The sequence below is a fragment of the Megalops cyprinoides genome, chromosome 1 (assembly GCF_013368585.1).
Source record: "Megalops cyprinoides isolate fMegCyp1 chromosome 1, fMegCyp1.pri, whole genome shotgun sequence".
In the NCBI taxonomy this organism is placed as follows: Eukaryota; Metazoa; Chordata; class Actinopteri; order Elopiformes; family Megalopidae; genus Megalops; species Megalops cyprinoides.
Window position 1 is genome coordinate 465,350 of NC_050583.1, and position 19,843 is coordinate 485,192.

A 19,843-nucleotide genomic window follows, 5' to 3' on the forward strand; every position below is an offset into this window, starting at 1 on the left:
CACACACACCCACACTCACACACTCACACACACACTCACACACACACACTCACACACTCACACACACACTCACACACACACTCACACACTCACACACACACACACACACACATACACACATTCTCACAGACACTCACACACACAACCACACACACATACACACATTCTCACAGACACACACACACTCACACACATACACACATTCTCACAGACACACACACACATACACACAGTCTCACAGACACACACACACACTCACACTCATACACACATTCTCACAGACACACACACACACACACACAAAAGCAGGTAGACAAGCAGAAAATTGAGTCCAGTGTGCTGCACAGAGCGTCTCCATGTTCACAGTGACAGACAGGCTTTTGATGATCCGCCGCAGTGTGGCGCGGGACATGGTGCGTGCATGAGAGTCACCTGCGTCAGCGTGCTGGGCTCTGTCCCGGCTCGGGCTACACGGCACTGCTGTGCCCCCCGCTGACCCCTTGCAGGTCGCACCCCTCAGTGGGGGGTTCGGGGGGCCCCCCCGCAGACCCCTGTTTGGGGCACAGCAGGGTGCGGAAGTGGGCGCGGAACGTTCCGGAAAGGCAGGCGTACAGGATGGGGTTGGCGCAGCTCCACGCGTACGAGAACAGCACCACGAGCTCGAAGGCCTTGGCGAAGCTGAACACCAGGTCCCAGCGATGCAAGGCGCAGAAGTTGAAGACGTAGAAGGGCAGCCAGCAGGCGGCGAACACCAGCACCACCGACACCACCATGCGGGTGACCTGCCGCTCCTGCCGCTCGCTGTCACGGCTCTGGAAGCTTCCGCGGCGCGTGCGGAGGGTCAGCACCAGCGCCGCGTACGCCGTGATCATCACCGCGAAGGGCAGCGCGAAGCCCAGGATGAAGGTGTACGTGAGGAAGACCAGCCACCAGCTGTGGAAGGAGACGTGGGAGTCCACCGTGCACAGCCCGCTTTCTGCAGAGAACCGGAGCGCCATGGGCAGCACCGGCAGCAGGGACAGCGCCCACAGGCACGCGCTGATCACCTTCGCCCGCCGCGGAGAGCGCCACCTAGCGAAGCGGAGGGGACTGACCAGCGCCAGGTAGCGGTCCACGCTCATCACCGTCAGGCAGAAGACGCTGGTGAACTGGTTGATGCCGTCAAGCACCATGACCAGCTTGCAGGCCAGGTCTCCGAAAGCCCAGCGGTTCTGGAAGTTCTGCATGGCGATGAAGGGCAGGCCCACCATGAAGAGCCCGTCCGCCAGCGCCAGGTTGAGGATGTAAACGGTGGTGGCCGACTCCATCCTGTCCAGCTTGAGAATGGCTACAATCACCAGGGCGTTCCCGGACAGACCCACCACGCAGACCAGCAGGTAGAGCACCGCCATCAGCACGCTGAAGGCCAGGACCCCTGGCTCCTGCTCCTGTTCTGAGAGACTGCCGGGGGCTTCGGAGGAAGACACAGCACTGAGAAAAACCTCTGGTGTGAATGGAGAATCCATTTCCACTGGTGAGAACTCCAAACCCCGTTTAAACAAAAGCAACAAAAGCCACAGTCTAAAAGATCACCTCTGATACAAAAAATATGGATCCAAACAGGATGTAATTTCAGAGTTCAGTGTTTCTCCTTGCTCTGAAGCGTGTCCATGTGAAAAGAGCACCGCATTGCCTCCATCTCCTCTCTTCCCTGCAGCCCTGCCCTGGCAGAAATTCACCAAAAAACACTCCTAAAAACTCAAGAGAATAAGAAAAAGGCTAGAGATTTGCACAGATGATCGTTAAAGAGTCTTTTCTTCTTAAGCCGTGTTACTAGGTCCTTCAGGTGAAGCGTCTGCATATGCAGTGAGGTCTGTGGTCTGTGAGTGGCTGGCTCCTCTCCCTGTGCTGGCCTTGCTCTGATAAGAGCAGCTCTGCTTCTTGGGGGGCTGACCTCATGCGGTTTCCAAGGTGCACATGGTCCCATCTGTTACAATACTTTTGTTTTCATAACTAAACATTCTCCTCAAAGTGCTCTCTCCGCCCCCACTCCCCCGTCTCGTCTCCCTCCAGCGAGGTGGGTGTCACCAGCCTCGTAGCCAGTCTCTGACAGACTGGGGGGGGGTGTAAAATGTTAAAGTAGCTTTTTTTCCTTTTTAACTTGTTTGTGCAGACTTTGTGCTTTGTTGTTTTGTTCTGTCACAGTGGTGGAGCGCCCCATTCCAGGAATGCTTTAGATAAAGGCCGGTGATTGATCACTCGGTTCTGTTCTTCCTCTTGTGCGCATCGCTGGAATATTCCAGGCCATCAGGAGCCAGTCGGTTCCACTCAAACACGCGCCGCCGTCCGCAGGCGTCCACGGGCAGGGGGCATACGGCTGCAGTGAAATCCTGGAGCAGGACAGCCTCCTGGATTCACCCATACAGCACCACAGAATGTGGAGGAGAGGGAGCAGGGATCCTACTGCCTGAGACTCCAGTCCACACCCTCCTGATACTCGGTCTCTTTTATTGTCAGTGCTCCGCCCCCTTAGCTGTGGTGTTTTTGTTTTTCCCTGTCCATGTGCTTTTGTTTTCCTTGTGTTCTAGCCCTGCCCTGCTCCTCGCCCGGTCTCCGCCCGCCTGATTGCCTGCACACCTGCTTCCCATCCCCTCGTCAGCCCTGCCCTATATCTTCCCTGCGTGTCCCTGTCCTGATGCTAGTTCGTAGCAGTGTGCATTTTCACCTGTTTCATCCCCGCCGGTTTTCATCAGTGTGCTGTTCCCATGTTTCGACCTGCCTGTTCCTGTTTTCTGATCCTGGATCTGCCCACGGACTGCCTTTCTGGTTTCGACCCTGCCTGTTACTGTTTGCAATCTTGCCTAGTGTTTTAAATAAACCCGTCTGGAACCAAAGCTCCCGTGGTCTGCGACTGAGTCCTTGCCTGAGTCGTGACGTTTGTGGTCTTCTGTAACTGTGAAAATGCCTTTGTAGTCTGGGTACATGATTAAGCTGCTAGTTAAAGTGGTCCCAGAGGAGTGTTTCCTTAGGAAGGTTTCTCTATATCACTCCAATAGAGCCAGGAAAGGATGACCCTGTTCCCGCTCAGAGTCTCCTGAGGAAGCCAGCTGCAGTCGCAGCGGTTTCTCCAGAGAGCGTCTGTGTGGCTGAGGGCAGGGTGGTTATCACGTTACAGACTCTCACAAACACTACAGCAGCAGCTCTGGAGCAGAGCATGACCAGGTGTCCAGCGGAGGTGGACAGAGCTGTTTCATCCTCTTCCAGACTGGGAGAGACTCTGTGGTCTTGTTAACAGGCAGCAATAAACGGAAAATACTTACTAATCAACAAAAATGAACAAGATTTAATTTTGGAATCAGGTAATAACATTCGCCACCAATTTCTGTCTTTGAAAATGGCATAAATCAGGTTTAAAAGTTTTTCCGCTGAATGAACTGGTCTTAATTATAAGCACAGCCACAACATAGTAACCTAATCCAGAAGTAAACTGAACTTCAGATAACTTCATATATGAAGCACCTTTCATACAACCATCTGCAGCCTAAAATACATACAGGGACTAAACAATTATAAAGTAACCAATAACAGATAAAAATAAGAGATAAAACAAGAACATAATGCCTGATAAAATGAATTATTTAAATATGAATAATAAAAAATAAGAATTAAGAAAAATACCTGGAGCAAATTATGTACAAGCCATTGTAAAAAGGTGCATATTTACCTGAGTTTTAAACTTTTCTATGAATGATGTCTCTCTTATCTGCTTTGTTCCACAATGTAGGTGTCAGTACTCCCGCCTCCTAGCCCTGCGCTTTTGGTTTTTTTTTCCTTTTTTCGCCTTGTGTTTCTGCCCGGCCCTTCTCTCCGCCCTGTCTCCGCCTGATTACCTGCGCACCTGCATCTCATCCCCTCGTCGGTCTGTCCATATATATACCCTGCTCGCTGTGCAGTCATTGCTAGTTCGTCTCAGTGTTTTTTGCCTGTTTCGTCCCCGCGTTTTCTTTACTCGCTATTCTTGTGATTTCGACCTGCCCGTTTTTGACTCCGTTGTTTGCCTGCCGCTTTGCTTAGTTTGCCTGATCGTGCCTTCCTGTTGTCTGACCCTGCCCGTTCTGACTATCCCGTTTTGGATTTGCCCACGGACTGCCTCCCTGGTTTTTGACCCTGCCTGTATTCTGGTTTTTTGATTCTGCCGTGTGTTTTTTCTCTGCCCTCGCGTCTTTTTGGGGTCTGCGACTGTGTCCTACCCTGTGCTGCCTGACAGTAGGGGCATGAACACAGAAGCTGGCCTCCCCAGCTCCTTAAAAAATTTGGGAATGTGGAGAACATATCTCAAGGAACCAGAGGGCACGTTCAGCCTCATATATTTTCAGATATTCCATTATATATTCTACTGGTAAACCAATTAGCGCTTAAAAACAATTAAGAGAACTTTAAATTCTTTTCAGAAACTTTAATGCCACCTGTGAAGAGCTGTAATTAACTGCGGAGGAATTAAACGTCTGAACCACACTGATAATGACAGCGTTGACACTGTAGCGTGGGACTTTGGATGACTGCATAGAATAGACCAGATATCCTGACAGTTCTTGTGACTGTCAGAAGTGTCCTGTGTGATTCGTAGATGCAGGCTGGCAGAATGAGACCTCCTGCAGAAGGGGGGCCAAATAATAAAATCCCACCACTGATTCAGACTTGTCCATTTGACCACATTTAAAATCAACCAGCACCCAAAATTTTCAAAACATGGCAATTTTAAAGACTGGGAAATAAGTCTGCCTGGATGATGATTTCCTTCAGTAGTTGGTTTATTATTTTAAATGTATGCCTGTTCCAGGAACAGTGTAATTATCATGCTGTCCATGTCATTCTCTTCTTGTTCACAACCCTTCATTCAAAAATTGGGACATTAAAACACACAGTAAAAAACAAAACAAAACAAAAAAACCCATGAGATTAATACAAAAATAAAGGGAAATAAAAATCCATAATACATTATATATAACATTTATGAAAAGCAGATTTGAAATAAAATAGTTTTTTTTGAAGACAAAATACTTCCCAGCTGATGGTAGTTCTGTGACACTGCCGGTGGCTCGCCTTTTACACGGGCCGCTGGAAACGTAGAAACGTGTGTGAGTGAGAGAGCAGCTGGAGTTCAAGGGGATGTCCTTTCCAGTGACGTCAGAGACCGCGGACTCCGCCTTACTCCAGAGCACGCGTGACCGTCTGCGGTTCTGGGCGTTCAACGATCACTGCGCATGCGCCGAGGCAGTCTGTCTGTGACGCCGTTGACCGGGACGCGCATGGCAGCATCTGATGGAGATGTAAGAGCTGTTACTGCGCTCACACCGGCAGCGACAACAAGCGACAAAGCGGCCGGAACTCATGCATCTCCCATGGGCGCTGGGCGACACCGGGCGACACCGGGCGACGTGGCGACTGGCGCTCAGTGTCGCTCAGTGTCGCCCAGCGCCCGTTGGAAATGGATGAGCGCAGGGTTACTCTCCTCCTGATCGTTGGCCTCATTAAATTCACATTTCCACACGCACAGATCTACAATCAAATCAATTCACGTATCCATGTTCACAGAACTAGAACAAATGATAATGAGTTTTGCCTTTAGGGCTGTGAAAAAAGCTTGCCATTTGGAGACTTTGGGGGCATTCAAAGTGCTCTGGCACTTACATATAAGTTGTGACTTTGAGCAAATGTTACTTTTTAGAGTGAAGGACAAAGGCGCGGTAGCGGTGAGACTGAGCGCCCCCCTCTGCGTAAAAAACAATGACTTTTACTGCAAATGCCATCCTAACAGAGCCTTCTGGCACATTAACACAAAGACATGACAGCACCGTGCTGTCAGAAAAATCACCGCTGGAGAGATCTTTCCACAATCATCCAGACAGGAGTCCACCGCAGAGACACTTTACCTGAAGGAAAACAGGGAAATGGCACCGAACATTACCTCTGGATGAGACTATAATCAAATAATACGTAGGCAGCGGAGACATTCTGCCCTCGCAAATGCAGAAATGATCCGTGTTTTTAAACCGCCATTTAAATAAGCTATAATAGTTAAAATCAACATTTTTTTCCATTCTGTAAGCAAAACAGCAGATGAACTGTAGGGCTCTTTATCATAAAAACCCCTTACAAACACCTGGACGCTCCACAACTCGCTCATTGAAATAACAGTCCCGAGGCAGTTAAGGCTTCACATGATTACAGATTTTCATATAATTATCGAGTTTTACAGCTGATTGGTTTGCTTTGCGGTAAGGTAGCCTACCGCAGTCACACACCGCCACAGGGTGACAGCTACTGCCGCGAAGACCGAGCCGAGCTCTAACCTGAAGGGATCTGTCGCTGATAATGTCGCTGTCAAATAATGAGCTCTATTCAGCTCTAATAAGCTGTAAATAAATATATGTATGTGTCTTTGTGTATGTGTGCATATTTTCTGTTGTTTTGTTCTCATATTTATGAAATGGCTATGTTAGTACTGCGCATCCGTGTGGTCATGCCAGTAAAGCTGGTTTGAATTGGTTCTTTGGGTTTCGGTAACTCGCTGAAAGCTCCGGTCCATCTGAGTGCCAAAATGCGGGTTTGAAACGACGACGTGCCACCGAACACGTGTTCCGAACCCATAGAGCTGCTCAGCCAATGAAATGCCGAGAATTTCAGCACATGAGACGCCGAGACTATCAGCCAATCAAATGCCGAGAATTTCAGTCAACGATATGTCCAGAATTTTAGCCAATGATATGCCAAGGTGTAGAGACACGTGTACAAGGATCACGGAAGTAAATAGAGCCGCTGGACTTTTGCAGTAAGTGACTACGCTCATAGAAATGAATTAAAACTTAAATATAATGTAGAGTTATTCGCCCTTTTCTCTAAAAGTGTAATTTTTGTATGGATATTTGCATAATTCGAAGATAATATATTAACTGGCTACAGATGTGAGCTCGTTAGACTAGCTATCTACTTAGAATTAGCTAACATTACTATGGCTAACAAGCTAGCTAGTCTGGCTGTGTATCAGCAGTAAACCCTATGTATTACTAGATGGTAACTTATGTAAACTATGTGTAACTTGCGATACAGCTTCTCTCTTCTTTTTTCTTTTCTTTTCGGACATGTCAACAATGTATATTCACCGTAATAACGATTGAACGAATATAAGTCGCTAACAACACAAGTTTTACCTGTAGCGCAGTTACAGCGACTAGCAAAACACCTAATCATTAGCACACCAGCTGTGAAGTTGAATTCTCCCATCGCTCAACATGACTGTAGTTTCAGTTACAGCTGCGACAGAATTAGTAACTTAAGTAACGCTAAATCCGATCCTTTTAGCCAAATGTGTCGTTTGTGAAGAGAAGGTGGGTCGCAGCGTTGCGTGCAGCCAGTTCGGCTCACTTTAAGGAGAGTGAAAACTGGTTTGGAAGTATGCTCTGCGTGATCATAATGGTAAAACTTGTCTAAATTTACATTTTTAACGTTAGGAGCTAAATCATGTAGCTGGATAGACCAGTTACCAAACTGGCTGTTTGGGCAGGGTGAGTAGCTAAATGCAAATAACGGCTTCTGTTCAGGTAGACTTAAACAAATAAAAAGTGAATCACGCCCATGTGTGCTTTAAACTGCCGGATACTGACGCGCTTCTCTGGGGTAGGGTGAGAGCCATGCTCGCCGGCTACAGCCCTGTGATCCAGGCCTTGCTCGGGACGCTGTTCACCTGGGGTCTGACGGCCGTGGGAGCTGCCTTGGTCTTCATCTTCTCCAGCGGACAGGTACGGCACTCAAGCAACGGCTGGCCACCTCAAAATTCCTGGGGTCTAGAAGATATCCTGTGCTGGTGTTGTATAGCTATTCTCTCTTCTTCTGTGAGAGTGTGTGACAGGAACAGTATTTATGGGTTGCCTCTGCTGTCCTGAGAGGGTACTTTTTAAAGATACAAGGCAGTCTGCATTACAGCACTGTAACAGGCAGTCTACATTACAGCACGCAGTCTACATTACAGCACTGTAACAGGCAGTCTGCATTACAGCACTGTAATAGGCAGTCTGCATTACAGCACTGTAACAGGCAGTCTACATTACAGCACTGTAACAGGCAGTCTGCATTACAGCACTGTAATAGGCAGTCTGCATTACAGCACTGTAACAGGCAGTCTACATTACAGCACGCAGTCTACATTACAGCACTGTAACAGGCAGTCTGCATTACAGTCTGTGTTACAGCCTCACAGCTGCAGGACGCCTCAGCAGGGCTAAGGCAGCCAGCTTTATTTATCTTTCACAGGAGGCACAGGTTAGCTGCCCTCTATAGTGTCAGGATGGGCTGGGACAGGGGGCTCGGTGCCTCATTTAAAGATTTAAATGAGTGATCATTAAAGATATGAGTGGCGGAAAAACAGGCACATGGACTGTCACAAAACATCCCCAGAGCTTGGCCTACAGGGAAGCGCAGACTGTTTTATCATTTATTATTTCTATTAGCATAATAATTACCATAATATTAGCACAATCGTGGGGCTACTTGTTTTTATTATATTAGCATAATGTGGTGTTAATTCACATATCTGGGCAGTCCCCATGTCCCCAGCGTATGAGGGGTCAGCTGTACAGTGAAGCAGAATGTTTCTATGATGTGCTGTCTGAGGTCGTGCTCAAATAGTTAGCCTTGTGCCTCTCTCTGCAGCTGACCCCGGGAGAACTCCTCAGCCTCTGTGTACTTGCTGAAATCAAAATGAAATTACAGGACTGAGATATAGTGCTATTTTCATAATCACATGCTGCGTTGTTATTTCTAAAGCAGATTAGCACATGGCATTGCATCTAATAGCATTTGAGTCTGATGTGATGTCTGTGTAAATATCTGTCTGTGTCTGTAAGTGTCTGTGATGTCTGTGTAAATATCTCAGGGCAGCATTAATGTGCGGAGGAGCCTGCCCCCGTGAGAGCTGCACAGAGACGCCGGGTTTGTGGTGAGGCTGGGCGTAGCTCTGTGTGCCTCATGAATAAACAGTGCAGGCCGGCTGAGTGACGTCTCTCTGTCTTGTGTGTTTGTTCTTCACAGAAGCGGATTCTGGATGGAAGCCTGGGCTTTGCTGCAGGGGTGAGTCTGGAGGAGCTTCTGAGGAGCGCTTTTGCACCTCACGCGTTGCCCTGACGCCAGGGTGCACATCGCCCTGATGCTGGGACGCGCGTTGCCCTGACGCCGGGCCTCTTCAAAAAGAGAGAGGGGCCACGGAGTTGAGGCTCTTCGAAATTCTTTGAAACTGCAAGTTTATCGCTGGAGTTTTAGCTGTGGTCTTGTGTCTGAAACTCTGCAGTAACTTTTCTGTGAAAGTTGGTTTTTTTCTGCTTTTGTGGTCTGGTGAGAAGACAGACCTGATCTTTTTGTAGCGGTTTTTGTGGATATTTCTTTTATATTCTGATCTTTTTTTTAGCAGTGGTCTGAAAAGACAAATCTTTATTGCCTGTAGAGTATAGGAGTTTAACAAAGCAAAGTTCGTGCTAACATTCAGTTTTTATGAAGAATAAGATATACTCATTTATTTCATTGAAAGGTGAATATAGTCTTGAACCTGTTGCTTTTGGTGTCTGTTAATACTAAGAAAACTAATTTTATGCTGTCTTTTTCAGATTTCTGAGCTTCTATGGCTGATTTAAATAATTTATAATGCCAAATTATGCATGTCATTTTGATATAACTGGTTTGTGAAGTCTGGGCTTGCTTTGCTTAGTGCTTACTTGCTGGGAACTGGAGGTGTTTTCCCTGTTGTGATAACCTCATCAGCAGAAGAGGGGAGATTGGTTAGGGGTTAGGGGTTAAATTTAGGGATTGGGTTTAGGGTTAGGGGTTAGGATTAGGGTTACCCTACACTTCCATTGCAGCGAATTTTGCTTCCGTCTCATTCAGGTTGTATGGGGATGAAATTCACTCTGATTTTGCCCCCATACAACCTGAATGAGAGTGAAGCAAAATTCACTGCAATAGAAGTGTAGGGTTAGGGGTTAGGGTTAGGGGTTAGGGTTAGGGTTAGGGGTCAGGTGTTAGGGGTTGGGGTTGGGGTTGGGGTTAGGGTTAGGATTAGGGGTCAGGTGTTAGGGTTAGAGGTTAGGGGTCAGGTGTTAGGGGTTGGGGTTGGGCTTAGGGTTAGAGGTTAGGGGTTAGTAGTTGAGGCTGATAGGAGGGGTGTGTGTGAGTGTAAATGCGTGGATGCAGGAGCACGTCTCCGTGTGTGTGAGTGTAAATGCGTGGATGCAGCAGCACGTCTCCGTGTGTGTGAGTGTAAATGCGTGGATGCAGGAGCACGTCTCCGTGTGTGTGAGTGTAAATGCGTGGATGCAGCAGCACGTCTCCGTGTGTGTGAGTGTAAATGCGTGGATGCAGCAGCACGTCTCCGTGTGTGTGAGTGTAAATGCGTGGATGCAGGAGCACGTCTCCGTGTGTGTGAGTGTAAATGCGTGGATGCAGCAGCACGTCTCCGTGTGTGTGAGTGTAAATGCGTGGATGCAGCAGCACGTCTCCGTGTGTGTGAGTGTAAATGCGTGGATGCAGCAGCACGTCTCCGTGTGTGTGAGTGTAAATGCGTGGATGCAGCAGCACGTCTCCGTGTGTGTGAGTGTAAATGCGTGGATGCAGCAGCACGTCTCCGTGTGTGTGAGTGTAAATGCGTGGATGCAGCAGCACGTCTCCGTGTGTGTGAGTGTAAATGCGTGGATGCAGGAGCACGTCTCCGTGTGTGTGAGTGTAAATGCGTGGATGCAGGAGCACGTCCCCGTGTGTGTGAGTGTAAATGCGTGGATGCAGCAGCACGTCTCCGTGTGTGTGAGTGTAAATGCGTGGATGCAGGAGCACGTCTCCGTGTGTGTGAGTGTAAATGCGTGGATGCAGCAGCACGTCCCCGTGTGTGTGAGTGTAAATGCGTGGATGCAGGAGCACGTCTCCGTGTGTGTGAGTGTAAATGCGTGGATGCAGGAGCACGTCCCCGTGTGTGTGAGTGTAAATGCGTGGATGCAGCAGCACGTCCCCGTGTGTGTGAGTGTAAATGCGTGGATGCAGCAGCACGTCTCCGTCTGCAGCTCTGTGTTCAGCGGGTTTTTACAGGAGGCTCTCTGTGTGAGCAGCTCTGTCTGACCACAGACGCCCCGCTTCAATGCTGTCCCCTGTGCTGGTGAGCAGCTCCACCTGGCCTTATACGGCAGCCCACAATCTGGCCCCTGCCAGCTACCCCTTTCCCAGAGGGCACCTCGAGCAGGGCAGACAGGGCGGCACAAAGCCAGCTTGTGAGTAACGGCACAGCCAACGGCAGTAAATAAATAATTATCACTTTTAATAAATATCACTTTTCAGGAGCTCTGCTGCAGTGGTAAAGGACACATCAGGACCAGATGATTTAAGTTGTACGGAAGAAGCCCATCGTGCTCTGCTGTGCTTTCTGTGTTGATTGTGCGATTGCTGTTTCAGAGTCAGATGCTTTCTGTGTTGATTGTGCGATTACTGTTTCAGAGTCAGATGCTTTCTGTGTTGATTGTGCGATTACTGTTTCAGAGTCAGATGCTTTCTGTGTTGATTGTGCGATTGCTGTTTCAGAGTCAGATGCTTTCTGTGTTGATTGTGCGATTACTGTTTCAGAGTCAGATGCTTTCTGTGTTGATTGTGCGATTGCTGTTTCAGAGTCAGATGCTTTCTGTGTTGATTGTGCGATTGCTGTTTCAGAGTCAGATGCTTTCTGTGTTGATTGTGCGATTGCTGTTTCAGAGTCAGATGCTTTCTGTGTTGATTGTGCGATTACTGTTTCAGAGTCAGATGCTTTCTGTGTTGATTGTGCGATTGCTGTTTCAGAGTCAGATGCTTTCTGTGTTGATTGTGCGATTGCTGTTTCAGAGTCAGATGCTTTCTGTGTTGATTGTGCGATTGCTGTTTCAGAGTCAGATGCTTTCTGTGTTGATTGTGCGATTGCTGTTTCAGAGTCAGATGCTTTCTGTGTTGATTGTGCGATTACTGTTTCAGAGTCAGATGCTTTCTGTGTTGATTGTGCGATTGCTGTTTCAGAGTCAGATGCTTTCTGTGTTGATTGTGCGATTACTGTTTCAGAGTCAGATGCTTTCTGTGTTGATTGTGCGATTGCTGTTTCAGAGTCAGATGCTTTCTGTGTTGATTGTGCGATTACTGTTTCAGAGTCAGATGCTTTCTGTGTTGATTGTGCGATTACTGTTTCAGAGTCAGATGCTTTCTGTGTTGATTGTGCGATTGCTGTTTCAGAGTCAGATGCTTTCTGTGTTGATTGTGCGATTGCTGTTTCAGAGTCAGATGCTTTCTGTGTTGATTGTGCGATTGCTGTTTCAGAGTCAGATGCTTTCTGTGTTGATTGTGCGATTGCTGTTTCAGAGTCAGATGCTTTCTGTGTTGATTGTGCGATTGCTGTTTCAGAGTCAGATGCTTTCTGTGTTGATTGTGCGATTGCTGTTTCAGAGTCAGATGCTTTCTGTGTTGATTGTGCGATTGCTGTTTCAGAGTCAGATGCTTTCTGTGTTGATTGTGCGATTGCTGTTTCAGAGTCAGATGCTTTCTGTGTTGATTGTGCGATTGCTGTTTCAGAGTCAGATGCTTTCTGTGTTGATTGTGCGATTGCTGTTTCAGAGTCAGATGCTTTCTGTGTTGATTGTGCGATTACTGTTTCAGAGTCAGATGCTTTCTGTGTTGATTGTGCGATTGCTGTTTCAGAGTCAGATGCTTTCTGTGTTGATTGTGCGATTACTGTTTCAGAGTCAGATGCTTTCTGTGTTGATTGTGCGATTGCTGTTTCAGAGTCAGATGCTTTCTGTGTTGATTGTGCGATTGCTGTTTCAGAGTCAGATGCACTGAGCAGGAATGTCTGACCGCTCCTCTGGACTTTGTGTCACTTTGTGAGCAACAAAACTTCACGTGATGCCTTTGGAAAACCTCCGATTAGTGTGTAATATGGGGTGTTATGTCATACCCTGTGTGTATGCGTGTGTGTGTGTGTGTGTGTGTGTGTGTGTGTGTGTGTGTGTGTGTGTGTGTGTATTTAAAGGCTGTTGTAAGTGGGGCCACCTGTTTTGGGGGTGCACAGTGAGTCCTCTCTCTCTGACGATGTCACCCCCCAGGGGAGCGTGGAGGAGGTAATGACCAATCAGCTTCTCACAGGAAGCAGAACTTAATCACCAGCTACAGCACATACCAGCTGTCACTCCGGGGTGATTACCCGGGGGGGGGGGGGGGGGGGGGGGACGCTGGGAATGGGGTCAGTTCTGGGACAGGTAAAAATACACAACTTTACTGCGTATTTACCTATCTGCTGATTGAGGAGTGGTTTATTTCTGTGAGAAGGCCGTGTGGGATCTGTGATGGAGAGTCTGCAGGAACTGACTGAGGAGCTGCTGGCCACTTTATGTGTTTTACCATGAGCTTGGAACTGGCATTAGATGAGAGCGTGTGAGTAATAAAGGTCCAGTTTTTGTATGAATTGTCTTTGTGTTTGCTGCTTCATTGAGTGTTTTTTCTCTTCATTAGGGTCAGGCTGACACGTAGCAGCGGCTGGTTTGTTATGCTAATACTCATCTGTTAAAGACAGAAAAAAAATTAAAATGGAAATTACATTTTTAATTGAAGGTTTTAAAAAGTGAAGTAGGCATTCATCACCTTCCTGGCGTGTTTCGGCCTAATGGATGTGGCACTCTTTGGGGTGTGGAGTGTGTCTGGGAAGACCTCACACTTTGTGTGTCAGACATAGCTGGAAGAGGGGTCAGACTCTCCTTTCCACCTCCTCCTTTACCTCCATCATAATTGCAGTGTGACCATGGGCTTCTATTCGCCAGGATATTACAGTACCATGGCAACAGCAGTGTCACATGTAGGATTTGAACCTGGGATCCGTGGATGGAGCGTTCTTACCACTACTCTCCTTATGATTGACAGCTAGAAGAATATTATGCAGTAAAGAAAAAATGTAAAAGTTGTAAATATGTGAAAATGGCTCTGCAAAGCCTAGGCTACTCTGACATGAGACCTATGAGTATAAGTGTAAGTTGTATAAGTAACATGATTACATATTCCTGCCTTTCCCCTCACGGTGCAGCCGGTGTCAGAGCATTACGTACGCAGTGAACTGTGGGAAACGGGGCCAGTGCCACTCCCCTGAGCCCTGTGAGGTCCGGTGGCTCCTGTCGTCTGAAAGCACAAAAACAGCTTCACAGGAGCATCGGCGCTCTCTGAGGTGAAAGCGTGCGGCACCACCTGGAACAGGCCGCAGGGAACTGCCTGAGGGCCAGTGCGCGTCTGCGGTTTACCCCCGGCCTCTCTGTCTCTCAGCCCTTTGCTCCGTGACGCACCGTGCCTGTGGTGGAGTGCGTCGGAATGAGACGCGCCTCGCACCCGGAGTGGGCAGCCTGTCTCTGCAGGGGAAGCCAGGCCTCCAGTGAGGCTGGCTGTCAAACAGAGGAATAGCTGAGCGCAGCAAACACTTTGATCTGAGAAGCAGAAGTGTGAGGGAGTGTCTAGAATCTTCTCCTGAGGCCTCTGCTGTCGGAGGGTTGAATCTGCTGTTTTCTGTGTGAATGCTGTGTTCCCGGCCCGTGATTGGCTGCCTCTCACTGCCAGTTTGTGTCGTTGGGTAATACACTGCAGTGGTGTCACTGTGCAGCCAGCACTGCTGTTCAGGCACCTGTAACGCATCATGACTGTGTGACTGTAATGCTTCTCCTGTCTCCTTTCATACCTGCTGTCACTCATGAGACTAAATCAGCGATGAGATCAAACAGGAGCAAAATACAGCAGAGTGCGGAATGTGGGATGATATCACAGTCATATCCACTAGAGAGCTGATCTGTGTGTGTGTGCATGTGTGTGTGCGCGTGTGTGGGTGGGTGTGTGTGGAGATAAAGCCATCTTAGTCTGTGCAGCCTGGCTGCAGTCAGAAACCTCTTTAGGCTTTGCTCATCTATTTGATTTTTTTCCCTTTATTTCCCTCCTTTTTTGGAATCAACAATTGTACATTAAGCTGATCTGATTTTCATTCTGCAAGTTCCATTTACATTTACATTTATTCATTTGGCCGACGCTTTCATCCAAAGTGACTTACAAGCACAAAACACAAGCAAAAAACTATAAGGAGTCAACACTGTCAGAAGTGCTGCATGACCAAGTTTCAGTAGTTGGCCAGGCGAGGTGCAAGCTAGCGTGAGTCACAAAGCCCAGGGCGAGAGACCCTGCAGGGCTGTACGATGCTGCCTCCTTTTCTCGCTCAGAGCACTGCCTGCACTGCCACTGTGATATTATGCATTTATGCATCTTTGTGTTATTTTCGTCCGCACAGGTGATGTTGGCAGCCTCCTATTGGTCCCTGCTTGCCCCTGCCATTGACATGGCTGAGGATTCTGGGAAGTACGGGTCCTTCGCCTTCGTCCCCGTCGCCGTGGGATTCACACTGGGCGCTGCCTTCGTGTATCTGGCTGACCTGGCGATGCCCCTGCTGGTGAGTTTACCGCAGAAACAGCGCATACACAGCGCGAACACAGTGCATACACAGCCCGAACACAGCGCATACACAGCGTGAACACAGCACATACACAGCGTGAACACAGCACATACACAGCCCGAACACAGCACATACACAGCCCGAACACAGCGCATACACAGCCCGAACACAGCGCATACACAGCCCGAACACAGCGCATACACAGCGCATACACAGCCCGAACACAGCGCATACACAGCCCGAACACAGCGCATACACAGCCCGAACACAGCGCATACACAGCCCGAACACAGCGCATACACAGCCCGAACACAGTGCATACACAGCCCGAACACAGCGCACAGAGGGAGAGAGAGAGAGAGAGCTGCTTTTGGTCCCTTAGGGACAGAGAGAGAGAAAGAGAGAGAAAGAGAGAGAGCTGCTTTTGGTCCCTTAGGGACAGAGAGAGAAAGAGAGAGAGCTGCTTTTGGTCCCTTAGGGACAGAGAGAGAGAAAGAGAGAGAGAGAGAGAGAGCTGCTTTTGGTCCCTTAGGGACAGAGAGAGAGAAAGAGAGAGAGAGAGAGAGAGCTGCTTTTGGTCCCTTAGGGACAGAGAGAGAGAAAGAGAGAGAGAGAGAGAGAGCTGCTTTTGGTCCCTTAGGGACAGAGAGAGAGAAAGAGAGAGAGAGAGAGAGCTGCTTTTGGTCCCTTAGGGACAGAGAGAGAGAAAGAGAGAGAGAGAGAGAGAGCTGCTTTTGGTCCCTAAGATTGACGCGGTGTGTTTGGTGGCCGCCTTGCTGGTGTGTGTCTGCTGAGGTGCTGAAGTGGCTCTGCAGAGGACTGTGGAGACGCTCTCTACACAAGATGATGATACACTCACTGTGTCACCTTAGCCTACTGCCAGCAGGCCTGGACTCTGTGTGTGCGTGTGTGTGTGCGTGTGTGTGTGCGTGTGTGTGTGCGTGTGTGTGTGTGTGTGCGTGTGTGTGTGCGTGTGCGTGTGTGTGCGTGTGTGTGCGTGTGTGTGCGTGTGTGTGTGTGTGTGCGTGCTTGTCTGTGTCTGTATGCATGTGTGTGTGTGCTTGCGTGTCTGTGTGCGTGTGCGTGTCTGTGTGCATGTGTCTGTGTGTGCGTGTGTGCGTGTCTGTGTGCGCGTGCGTGTGTGTGTGTGTGTGTAACGGCTGCAGTGTTGGTAGTCGTGGCCCTCTCTGCTGAGCTTGCTGTGATGCTGCTGATGTTGTGGTGATGAGGGGCGGGGCTTGCTGTGATGCTGCTGATGTTGTGGTGATGGGGGGTGGAGCTTGCTTTGATGCTGCTGATGTTGTGGTGATGAGGGGCGGAGCTTGCTGTGATGCTGCTGATGTTGTGGTGATGAGGGGCGGAGCTTGCTGTGATGCTGCTGATGTTGTGGTGATGGGGGGTGGAGCTTGCTGTGATGCTGCTGATGTTGTGGTGATGGGGGGTGGAGCTTGCTGTGATGCTGCTGATGTTGTGGTGATGAGGGGCGGAGCTTGCTGTGATGCTGCTGATGTTGTGGTGATGAGGGGCGGAGCTTGCTGTGATGCTGCTGATGTTGTGGTGATGAGGGGCGGAGCTTGCTGTGATGCTGCTGATGTTGTGGTGATGGGGGCTGTGCAGCAGTGTGCAGCAGGTTGCACACACTCATCTTTCACAGGACATCGGCTACAAACAAGCATCAGAAACATAGAAAAACAAATACAGAATTGTTGACTCTGGACAATCAGTGGCAGAAAGTGAAGGGAGCCTGTTAACTGATGTTAATGTTAACTCGTGGTCATAAAATATTTTTTACTTCCACACTTGTTAAATTTTTCCCCCAGAAGTGATTTGTCTGCGCGGCGGGCAGCGTGAGGGGGGGGTGTTTCTCCGCAGCCCTATTCTTCTCCTCTATTCCAGCAACCCCACAATGCTCACAGAGCTGAGCTCCAGCAGGACGAGTTCAGACAGGAGCCACCACTCCTCCTCCCTCCTTTCATAATGCAGTATTGGATTCAGTGCAGTATTGGATTTGTGTGTGTGTGTGAGTGTGTGTGTGTGTGGGAGTGTGTGTGTGGGAGTGTGTGTGCATGTATGTGTGTGTGCTTGTGTGAGTGTGTGTGCTTGTGTGTGTGTGTGTGTGTGTGGGAGTGTGTGTGTGTGTGTGTGTGTGTGTGCATGCATGTATGTGTGGGAGTGTGAATGTGCGTCTGAGTGTGTGTGCAGTGAGTGTGTGTGCAGTGTGTGCGTGGTGTGTGTGCAGTGTGTGTGCAGTGTATGTGTGTGTGTGTGTGGGAGTGTGTGTGTGTGTGTGTGTGTGCGTGTGCAGTGTGTGTGCAGTGTGTGTGTGTGTGTGCAGTGTGTGTGTGTGTGTGTGCAGTGTGTGTGTGTGTGTGTGTGTGTGTGTGCGCAGTGTGTGCGCAGTGTGTGTGCAGTGTGTGTGCAGTGTATGTGTGTGTGTGTGTGGGAGTGTGTGTGTGTGTGTGCGCAGTGTGTGCGCAGTGTGTGCGCAGTGTGTGTGCAGTGTGTGTGCAGTGTGTGTGTGTGTGTGTGTGTGTGTGTGTGTGTGTGTGTGTGTGGGAGTGTGTGGGAGTGGCGGCGACATTAGCTCAGAGATGGGAGCTGAGACTGTTCCGGAAGCCTCACGCTCTCTCTGTACACAGCGTTAGCAGGTGACGCTCAGGCTCAGGGGCGTTAGCTTGCTGTTCCCCGGATATTTTTTCTGACAGCAGTGTCTCACATAGGATATGAACCTGCAGCCTTGTCACAAGTCTAGACCCACTGAGCCACATAAGCTGTCAGAGCGTCTCAGTGCGTCTCAGTGCGTCTCAGTGCCTCTCAGAGCATCTCAGAGCGTCTCAGAGCATCTCAGAGCGTCTCAGTGCCTCTCAGTGCGTGTCAGTGCCTCTCAGTGCGTCAGTGCCTCTCAGTGCCTCTCAGTGCCTCTCAGTGTCTCAGAGCGTCTCAGAGCGTCTCAGAGCGTCTCAGTGCCTCTCAGTGTTTCTCAGAGCGTCTCAGAGCGTCTCAGTGCCTCTCAGTGCGTGTCAGTGTCTCAGTGCCTCTCAGTGCCTCTCAGAGCGTCTCAGTGCCTCTCAGTGCCTCTCAGAGCGTCTCAGAGCGTCTCAGAGCGTCTCAGTGCGTCTCAGAGCGCCTCAGTGCCTCTCAGTGCGTGTCAGAGCTTCTCAGTGCATCTCAGTGCCTCTCAGAGCATCTCAGTGCCTCTCAGAGCGTCTCAGAGCGTCTCAGAGCGTCTCAGTGCCTCTCAGAGCGTCTCAGAGCGTCTCAGTGCCTCTCAGAGTGTCTCAGTGCGTCTCAGAGCGTCTCAGTCTGTAGTGTGCTGCTGCTCTCCCTGCATTCCTACAGTCACAGCGTCACTTTTTACATCTTCATCCTCCGGCGGTTTGCTCTTCCCAGCCGCAGCCTGCGGTGTGAGCTGATCTGAGGTCAGTGGCAGAGCAGATGAATGGCCGTGTTGCCGTTGGTGCCCTGTCCCCCCGGGGGCCTCAGGGCCGCCTGCTGTTTGCACAGCTGTCTCTCTCCCCGGCGTTCCGGGGGTACAGGAGGGACGGCAGCTGCCCTGGCACACCGTCATCCCAGCGCCCCCCTCCCAGGTTCGCACACCCCCTGCTGCGCTGAGGTCAAAGGTCACGCGCTCCGCAGCCCGCTGGGATACGGCGTTGCCGGGGGAGGATGGGCGTGGCCTCGTCGTGCGATTGGCCGTCTGAACGTGTGAAATCCAGTTTACTGCCTGTAAGGCTTTTACTGAAGAAACGATCTCTGTGTTTTTCAGCTGGTTTTCTGTGTTTTCCGCCATCCCCCCTTCATTCTCCAGGGAAAAGTGCTGCTTTTCTGATGAGGAGGATGTGGAACTGACTGCTCAGGATGTGCAATCAAATCAAAAAGCAAACCTACTCGCGCAGCCACTCAGAATCAGAGAGGTGTCCTCTCTCCCACGGTGTGTGTCCTTCGGAACATGATCTTCATTCGTCTGCTGGGTCTTCACTCAGCGTGGTCAGTGTCTCCAGAGCTTTCATTCAGTAGTAGAGCCAGCTGTCAAAATATGCAAAATGTGACAGTAACTACCTCTCAGATCAACACTTGCTGGTCAGTTGTTGAGTCAATCCAAAACTTTCCTCAGTAGAATTTGTACTGTCTTGTGTATTTCATGATTGGACACCCAGGGGTTGCAGAGATAACCAACCTGAGATTTTGCACCTTTAAAATGGCAGGGGGTCCTGATATTGGCTTACAGTAAGAAACCCATAAGACCTGGGCTGAAAGGGCTGTGCGATTGGGCATATTGTATTTTGCGTTCTTTGACTAACATAGTAAGTCTTGATAGTTTACTTTTTCTTACAAAAGAGTGGCGAG

At 49.4% G+C, this 19,843-nt stretch overlaps 2 protein-coding genes across 3 annotated transcripts in view; one reads left to right on the plus strand and one right to left on the minus strand.

Moving 5' to 3' along the window:
• Positions 1-467: 467 nt before the first annotated feature.
• On the minus strand, positions 468-1,505 carry LOC118779964 (somatostatin receptor type 5). The gene has a single exon (XM_036532329.1). The coding sequence runs from the start codon at positions 1,503-1,505 to the stop codon at positions 468-470; it is 1,038 nt and encodes a 345-aa protein (XP_036388222.1).
• Positions 1,506-6,771: 5,266 nt separating this feature from the next.
• Positions 6,772-19,843, plus strand: part of LOC118773348 (zinc transporter ZIP11) — a 92,501-nt gene continuing 79,429 nt past the window's right edge. For both annotated transcript variants that reach the window (XM_036522244.1, XM_036522253.1), the window contains exons 1-4: positions 6,772-6,811; positions 7,661-7,778; positions 9,067-9,105; positions 15,335-15,493. In XM_036522244.1, coding sequence (XP_036378137.1) covers positions 7,671-7,778; positions 9,067-9,105; positions 15,335-15,493 — 306 coding nt within the window. In that variant the 5' untranslated portion in view covers positions 6,772-6,811; positions 7,661-7,670. The remainder of the gene's footprint in view (positions 6,812-7,660; positions 7,779-9,066; positions 9,106-15,334; positions 15,494-19,843) is intronic.

Bases quoted from the DNA above. Each gene is read 5' to 3' on its own strand.
- LOC118779964 (XM_036532329.1), bottom strand. From the start codon at position 1,505: ATGGATTCTCCATTCACACCAGAGGTTTTTCTCAGTGCTGTGTCTTCC.